This window comes from Tasmannia lanceolata, unplaced genomic scaffold, assembly GCF_043159265.1.
Source record: "Tasmannia lanceolata isolate RefF3 unplaced genomic scaffold, GAP_Taslan_0.1 ptg000015l, whole genome shotgun sequence".
Classification (NCBI taxonomy): domain Eukaryota; kingdom Viridiplantae; phylum Streptophyta; class Magnoliopsida; order Canellales; family Winteraceae; genus Tasmannia; species Tasmannia lanceolata.
This window is the reverse complement of record NW_027518692.1, coordinates 47,598,787-47,608,057: the sequence shown is the minus strand read 5'-3', so window position 1 is coordinate 47,608,057 and position 9,271 is coordinate 47,598,787. Positions and strand designations below refer to the sequence as shown.

General features: G+C 35.6%; 1 protein-coding gene across 2 annotated transcripts in view; it reads right to left on the bottom strand.

The window, feature by feature from the left end:
• Positions 1 to 264: 264 nt before the first annotated feature.
• Positions 265 to 9,271, bottom strand: part of LOC143891633 (putative alpha-mannosidase At5g13980) — a 34,191-nt gene continuing 25,184 nt past the window's right edge. For both annotated transcript variants that reach the window (XM_077396170.1, XM_077396169.1), the window contains exons 22-29: positions 8,772 to 8,837; positions 7,679 to 7,791; positions 7,461 to 7,545; positions 3,063 to 3,173; positions 2,888 to 2,983; positions 2,343 to 2,390; positions 2,080 to 2,148; positions 265 to 717 (exon numbers count right to left, since the gene is read on the bottom strand). In XM_077396170.1, the coding sequence (XP_077252285.1) occupies positions 502 to 717; positions 2,080 to 2,148; positions 2,343 to 2,390; positions 2,888 to 2,983; positions 3,063 to 3,173; positions 7,461 to 7,545; positions 7,679 to 7,791; positions 8,772 to 8,837 (804 nt within the window). In that variant the 3' untranslated portion in view covers positions 265 to 501. The remainder of the gene's footprint in view (positions 718 to 2,079; positions 2,149 to 2,342; positions 2,391 to 2,887; positions 2,984 to 3,062; positions 3,174 to 7,460; positions 7,546 to 7,678; positions 7,792 to 8,771; positions 8,838 to 9,271) is intronic.

Below are 9,271 nucleotides of genomic sequence, written 5' to 3'. Positions count from 1 at the left end.
AGCGAAGGCTCGCTCATTGACCCAAATCTTCACGGGATCAATGGGGAAAAAATCCAGAGTCCAATGAGGTTGAAATTTCTTAGAAAACAAGGAAAATAATCTTAGTATGGAAAGAATCTGGCATGGAACGTGAGTTGCGCAAATGTTGGAAAACTCACCTTTAAGAGAGAAATTTTTAACCCTCTACCCAAATAGAGGATTGAAAATTTTTGACCCAAAATGCCAGTCATTAGACTGCTAAGATTTTATCTTTTGCTGATAACATTTAGCCCTGAAATGAATCATTGCAAATTAGAAACCCCTATTTAAATATTTATACAATTTATTCCCAAAATACCCTACCCATCACTCTTTTGAAACTCTTTTCTTTATTGCACTAAAATGCCGCTTTTGCCTCTTCACCCACATGGGAATTGGCAAAAACACACAGTAAATGTTTCATAGGCATTGGAGAGTTTTGAAGACATATGGACCAGCAAGAGAAACATTGGCTTGTGAGCTTTACCTTTGGAGGAAGCTGTTATGGTCAAAAGCAATAACAAAGGTGCGGATTTCCATTGGAGCCAGGTCCACCACCAACTTAGAAGGATCAATAGGTCCTCCTCTCACAATGGTTTCTTCCTTGGGAGGGCCTTCTACTTTCCAAACAAGTCTCTTCTTTTCCATCTCTGTCCTTTCTTGATTAGCAGATAAGCTCATCTCTGTTACACTGGTGATCTGAGAACCAAAGAGAACAGTTTGGTATCATACATGATTGCTATGTAACAACAATAGTCCACGGTCAAAAGAGCTGAAAGAAGTGGGTTCTCTGCTTTGAAACCACCTTTCCTAAAAAGTTAATAAATCAAGATGCTGCAAATATTAATAAAGCGACGTGACAATCAAATCTCTTGGCCACTTCAAACAGAACCTCAATTTGAGTTTGAGTTCTAACTGAACTTTTTTTTATTCAATTGAGTAGACCAATTTAATTCTGGTTCTAAAACCATTAGTTCTAGGGATCAAGATGGTTCTCTCAAACTGTACCTCATTATTAAGAGAAGGTAACGAAGATATAATATGAGCATGTTTTATAGCTTATCATTTTTCAACTTTTTACACTTTCAAGATCTATACTTAGAGGGGAACAACGCCTTGTATGTGCCTATCAGCACCATCTATAGAATCAAAGCTTCATAATTTTTTTCTTGATCTGAATATTATGTGGTTTTAACATCTATCTATGTGAATGCAGATCTATATTTATGGGAAATGACCCTTTGCATGTGGTCATCTCCACTACCTAAAACAACTTTTACGATGAAAGCATTATCTTTTTCTTTCTAATCTTTTTATTAATATGGAGTACTAATGTACTTCTATCTTAAATACATTTTCCACATTTTACACTTACACACTCTACATTGAGTAAGAAATGACCCATTTTATGTGCTCATCATCATCTACTACAACTTCTTGGATGAAAGCTTCATCATTTTTCTTTATCTTTGTGTTGTTATGCAGTTCAAAGGTACTTCTATTTGAATACATTTTTCCACTGAATAATTATTCCACATTTTACACTACACAAATTATACATCTACAGGAAAATGACCCATTGTATGTTTTCATCTCCCCCATCTAATACAACTTCTATAATGAAAGCTTCATCAGCGTTCTTATATCTTTGATTATTATGCTGTTTAAATTACTATCCATTTGAATATATTTTTCCACGTTTTACAATTAATAAAAAAAATTATATATATAGCTGAAAAGACCCGGTGTGTGCTCATCACCACCATCAAATAATGATCAAACAGTTAAATGAGGTGTGGAGCCCACCTCAAGGGCGTCATGAATCCCACATCTCATCACTGTTTGAGATGTAGAGCTAGCTAGCCCACATACAATGATTATTCAGTGTGCCATTCCATGGATCATTTCCCATACGGATAGTATATCTTTAAAAAGAATCACATAATTTTTCAACGTGCATTCGTGTTCAGACTTTGGATGTAGCCATTTCGTAACACATCATGCCCGTGTCCAACACAAACATGCATCAGTATCAAAGTAATATACGTATTTTTCTTTTACCTTTTTGCCCGGGAACAGTTTTTTCAGATCCACCCTCGTCATTACGGAGAGATCCTTATCCTCTGCCATCTAGTGAATTTAAATACAAGCAACAGAAATGGATTTAGGCATAAGATAAGAACAAGGAAAACTTTTCAATAAAGTCCAAGATGAAGTGGAACTCATTTTTTTATCCAGAGAGTATAAAGCTGCAAGGTCGCCAAAATCATTTACATCTGGTAGTTATCTATGGTCATCTGAGTAAAAGTGAGAGAGAAACTAACCTCATATAGGTGCGCCAACCGAAGGAGAACATTTCCATCTTCAAGCTCCTACATAAACACCAGGAAATGTGATAACAGGAATGGGAAAAAATTATTTAGAGAAGGAACCCAGAAACAGGAAATTTTGTATAATTTCAACTTGTATTCATTTTAGATATTACTGAGAATAAACATTTGAGAAACATTTGCAATCCCAGTTGCAGTTCAAGTCCGAATAGGGCTGTTTCATACCATACTAATGTTTAAAAACTTGGAACTTAACTTATTCAAGTACCAAGCACTTTGTAAAAATCCATTTGATCAAATATGATTTGTATTAACAAACTGATTGTCTTTAAAAGATAAGATGATACGATGTTGAGGTTTCCAACAAAGAAAGCTTCACGCATTAACATAATTAGTTACAATGCCTTTACTTACTGTATGACTTTTCCCCTATCTAATTTACAAAGTTTGATATTAACTACTGTTTTCTAATTAATAAATTTTATCATTTTCAAAATGGAACGATGTTAACTATTGCCAATGCAGGAAATGCTACATACCTGGAGGGTGATCATTGCAACATTATCAGGTAAACTGTAGTTGGACTCCAATGCCGAGAAGCTTGGTACATGAGAACTTGTCCACTTATCCCCCTCCTGCAAATTGAGAACCAAGCAACAACTGAGTTTAACGGATCAACAACACTTGATAAAAGTCAACAGAAAGGTCTTTCACCTGTTCTGTGAATGCTAGAAGAAATGGAGAATATATCTCCTGACCAACTGAGCGGCGCCACTTAGCACCCTCTCCCAGGGGATCAATTCTGACAAAGATTTTTCCTTGAACCTGTCAAGTTATTGAAGTCATTAAACTAAAATGGCGTGTATTATGGCTACAATGAAACTGCTTAATTAAAGGTTATTATCATGAAATGATGTGAGGTTAAAGTCACGGGATGTGCCTCTATTACATATGAAATCATGCAACTATATACATATAACTTATAATTAAACTATTCTAAAAAAGATAAAAAATATTGAAAAACTATATTACCATAATTCTTCAATTATCCTTGTTTTAGTGAAAGGAGCATTCTGTCCCCTTTTACATTTTGTTGCTATGGTTTTCTAGTTCTTTTAACAGGATCTCTTACATCTTAACTATTTAATTGCCAAAATAATGCATAACAAAAGGGCTAAATTCCCTTTTAAGGCAAACAATCTAATCAACTTCCCCAAGGCACATTGTTATGCAAGTGCCCTGGCTGTGATACAACAACTTGACGGACTAATGTGCAACGGAAGGAAAATTTTATTTTCGGTTTAGCGCTAAAGGGTATCTCGGTATTTTTTTTTGATGTAGTGACATTGATATGTAAGCCACATATTAGGGCTATGGGCTTTCCTTGAGTTTTCATTGTCGAGAAGGAGAGTCTTGTAACCCTAAACTGAAATAGTTAAACTCTTCTCCCGTGGACGTAGACACACTGCCGAACCACATAAATCTCATGTTTGTTGCGCATCGTGTTTGATCCTATTTGAGAAGATATTTCTCTGTTTTTTGAATGGTAAGGTAATTCTTTGTTTTCTACGCACATATGGTATCAATGTCATCAAAGCGGAACTATCTAGTGCAATAAAGTAAAGGGCATAAGACATGTTACATGCCCCAAAGATACAAAGATGCACTTGGATAAATGATGATATCAAGTAAGATAAGTTCCTGATTTGGGAAATAAGGATTTTTATCTATCATACCAGGGACATTATAATATGACGAACCCCTGAAATGAGTTAACTCAAGATCACAACTATAGGCCTGGTTTTAAATTTCGACCGAAATCCGAAAGTCTAGTTTCATATTCCAGGCATGTAATGCATGTAGGAACCTGCAATAGATGGCCTGGAATGTGGATGGCCCATGCATGGTTTGAAATATCAGTATCGCATGGGCCAATAGGCAACCGCATCAATGCAGAATGATACGACAAATCTCCTCCGAAATAGGAGCTTGTAAAAGATTGCACTCGTACTAGGGTCCTATCCATATTGGTCCAATTGGACGATCTTGATACGATGCCGATAATGATGTTGCAGATGTTCATTCCCACGTGATTCCTGTTTGAACTTTTGGGGTTGCATTAGGACGCAACAAGAATTTCATTTTTCACCATTTCTTCCGTATCACAAAGGGGTTTTGAGAGATTTAGGGTCGTGTGACCTACATGAACTAAGATCTACAAGATTCAACCGCAAAAAAACACGATTTGAAAAGCGAAGATCTACAAGAATCAACCACAAAAAAACACGATTTGAAGAGCGGACTGACAAATCAAAATCGACTTAAAAAAAATTGGGGATTTTTTGGGAAAATGTAAAATTCCTATTTCTCTTTTGACACAATTTGAATATGCAGTTTTTGACACAATTTGAGGATATTTGAGGGTTATTTATGAGATTTTCTCTCCCTTTTTTAATTCCTTATGTTTTTGTCATAATATTGCACCTCTTAATGATTGATTTGTTTTTTATATGTTGATTTGTTTATTTTTATTTCCAGATTTAGTTAGCATATGCTATTTTTTAATTGCTATAGAGCTAGATCTTACATGTTTTGAGCATGATCCACATATGTATGGGTTTATGCTCCATTTTAAATCATTTTTTTTTGCATTTTTCATGATATTTCAATTTTTTAATAGTTGTTGTTAACTAACCAACTTCTCCAAAAGCTTAAGCTGTTGGAGAAAGGCAGTATTTATCTTTTATACTTTTAACACTCCCCCGCACGTGTGGCCCACTTGGCAAACACGTGGCACATGTGGTCCCACTTTGGGTCAACCATCGCATGTGGATTTTTGTTATCCAGGAGGTTTGAACTCGAGACCTATGGCTTTGATACCATGTGAAACAACCAGTTACTCCAAAAGCTTAAGGCTCTGGAGAAGTTGGTAAGTTAACAATTGTCTTCCATCTATGTTAGATATTTTAGAACTGTAGAACTAGATCCGTGCATGTAGACTGAAGAAAGTGATACATAGGCTAAAACAGTCAACTCCGGCAGTCTGACATGTTTAGTTCAACAATAATAACCACAGGATTGTAAAGTGTTGAATAACATGTAAGGGTAGTTTAGGCATTACCTCTATATTAGAGGGTAAGTCTTTGTACACTGTTGCCCTATTTGGGGCCTATATATACATCATTCACATGAGGAGCTCCCTAGTGGAGACTTCCCAACTCTTCACTTCTCTTCTTCTTCCTCTCTTCTAACCCTAGCCTCATTTCTAACAAAAAGAAACTACATCGATCATTCTGTCTTTATAAAAAGTGATGCAAGGAGCACGACAATCCGAATAGCATTCATGGGTGACATGGTTATAATAGGCAATCATACTATATTCATTCAAGAGTTGACAAATCATCCTTGGTCCTCTCAAACACTTTATGGAAATTGAGGTGGCCAGGTCAAAACTTGGGATATTCATATCTCAACGAAAATGTTCTTTACCTATTAAAAAAAATTTGTAGGGTAAGAGCAAAGACAGCCAAGTTTCCTATGTGGTGAGTGCTAATCCCAATAAATACAACAAGCTCTTTTCTAGGAGAATACTAAATACTGATCCTACAATGGACATAAAGAATGATCTTCTTCAACAGACACTTCTGCTCTCAAAGATTCAAATCTGCAAGTTACATGGATAAAAAATATTCTTCTCTGAAAGACTATTCTATAAAGATCCAACGGTGAAATTTACATCAACTTGAAGGTGATAGTTGAAAGTCGAATCTCAAAGATCCAAATGTTGCAAGTTATGTGGATCAAAAACATTATTCTCCGAAAGACTATCCATGATGATCCAATGATGAAATTTACATCAAATCAAAGATGATCTCCTATTACATGGATTAAAAATGTCCTTTGAACGACTACTCCATGAGGATCTGATGGTGATACTTACATAAAAAAGGGCGGCCGAGTGCACGAGGCTCCCACCATTGCGGGGTCTGGGGAGGGCTACATGTACGCACTACGCAACCATACCCCTGCTTTGCAGAGAGGCTGTTTCCGTGACTCGAACCCGTGACCACCAAGTCACAATGGAGCAACCTTACCGTTGCACCAAGGCTCGCCCTCTAAGAGTCTTACATCTGATCAAATATAATTTCCTCTAAGAGTCACTCCTCAAAGATCCAACAATGCAAGTTACATGGATAAATCTCTTCTCCAAAAAATGAGGATGAAAAGGTGAAAATTTACATCAAATCAAAGATAAATCTATGCTGGGATTCATTTTTCAAAACATCAACAGGGCAATCAATATGGATTAAGGATCTTCTTCTAAAAAAACAGTCCATGAAGACCCAACGGAGATATTTACATTGGATAAAAGATGATCTCCTCCAAAAGATCACAAGCCTTCTTACAGAAGGATATTAACACACTTTTCTTTCATGATATAGAAACAAAACCTTTTTATAGATGTTGGAACGTGCAAAAGAAATGCCAATCATCATCCGACAGAGGAAAATCACATAGATCAAGATGATTTCTTCTAAATTAAAAGTTATGTTGAAAAGTTCTAAAAGACAACAAACCTTCTTATACTAGGATATTTACATACTTGTGTTTCATGATATAGAAACAAAACTTTTTTTATAGATGTTGGAACGCGCAAAAGAAATGCTCGAGATTCACATACACGACCCCTCCTTACCGACTTATTTTATGCTTTATGTTTTCTGTTCTATTTTGTGAAATTTGTAAATGTAAATTTTAGGGAACTTCTTGATGGATTAATCAAACGATTTTTTTGGTATAAAGAACGTAATTAACGGAAAAGATCTGGAACTACACATTCCCAATAAATTAATAAAATTTTAAAAGAGAAAATTTTGATCTCGATATGCTTACGTGGGCTCTTTTTCATCCATAATTTTGTTGTGAATACTTGGATACAGAACCATGATGTTAAGGCTTACCATATGGGCTATTCATTAAAAACAACACAATCGGTTACAATACTGAGTCAGATTATAAATAAAGAACAAATCAACCTCATCTACCTAAATCAATTCCTTTGTTTCATGAAATAATTCCTTATACTTGAATAAGAACTGTGTAAAGACTTACTGTTAGTCCTGTACATTCATCAGGGACGCAAACTTCTTCATCTAGTGGCTCTCCAACACCTCTAGAATCATCAAAAAGCAACCTCCTATATAATAAGAGGAAAGCTCAGAGAATTTAGAAGATATGTAGGACATGAGTAGGTAATTATGAATTCTCTAGGTAGACAAAGAATATTGCAATTGAAAAAGTAAACAAAGTATTGACAAAGGAAAACATACCTATGGAGCATCATCTCTATTTGTCCATCCAATAAGCTGGACCCACCTACAGAGCGGTCTACCAATACTGAGAACTCTGTTCTGTTGTCCTCCATGTAAATTCCAAGATTAATCTGAAAGAAAAGACTGTCAACACTGTTGTCCTCCAAATAGCAAAAAGTGAAATTGAACTTTCACAGCACTATTAGATGATAATGACCGGAAAATAGGTTTAAGAAACGATGCAAAAAATCACTGTGTTGGTATGAAGAGCAACAAAGACATAACAACAACAAAAAAATGTTCTGAGAGAAAAGACTGTCAACACTGTTGTCCTCCAAATGGCAAAAAGTGAAATTGAACTTTCACACCACTTTTAGATGATAATGACCGGAAAACAGGTTTAAGAAACGATGCAAAAAATCATTGTGTTGGTATGAAGAGCAACAAAGCCACAACAACAAAAAAAAATGTCCAGAATTGAGTTACTAAAGCAAGGCCACAAGCTACTTCTTTCACATTAGATGACCTAGTTTCTCCTACCTTTTAAAGAAAAGACCTGGCAAACAACCAGATTGTACAAAAAAGTGGTTTCAGAAACATCATTGGTTTAAGAAAAAAAAGAAGGTTAAACATTGCTTAATTATATGCATTTCGTTAAAGTACAAAGATTAAATAATGCCATCTCCACAGCTTAAGCTTTTGGAGTAATTGGTTGTTTCACATGGTATAAGAGCAAAGGTCCCTGGTTCAAAACTCCTTGATGTTAAAAATCCACATGTAATGTCCAACCCAAAAGAGGGGCCACATGTGTTCCACGTGTAGGCCAATCCTAAAAAAAGGGGCACACGTGAGGGGGAGTGTCAAAGTATAAAAGATTAAATAACACCATCTCCAACGGTTTAAGCTTTTGGAGTAATTGGTTGTTTCACACAATTAAAATTGCAGAAGCTGCTTCAACGTTTGAAACTTCCACATCATTCAAATCAGTGGTAAGTGAAAGCAACTTGATGTTACCCACCTAAAGAATTTAGGGAGTAGACGTGACAGTACAGGTTTTCTCTATAAAAGATGCCTCGGAGCACCAATAAAAAATATCTTATTTGTAGCTTACTGGGTAATAGTTTCCAGCGACGGGTTGGTTCACTTGTAGATCCCAGTCTGACCTGTAATCTCGAATCTGCAGATCGTACAATATTTTACATAAAATATTAGGAATCAACATAAACAAATGTGCCACAGTAATCTTTCAAACATCATAGCCACCAACTCTTATACTAGAAAGGTCAATATCTTGCAAAATAACACATTGCTCCATCGTAAGGATAGCTAATCATCAAGGTTGAAAATATTGGTATGCCTGCATATCAGCTGTATCATCGAGATATGTATTGGGCATATTGGTGATACACCCATGAGTTAGGTGATAACGGATTCTAATGGTCTTAAAAACAGAGTAATACACAATGTTCCGATCATATATTCATGTTTACATCTATTTTTAATATTTTTTTGCATATTTACTTTAAATAAAAACTATGATTTGATACTTTTAATGTGATCCATTAGATTCCTAATCGGTTGCCACGGAAATGGGAAATGTTTCAGTGGAAA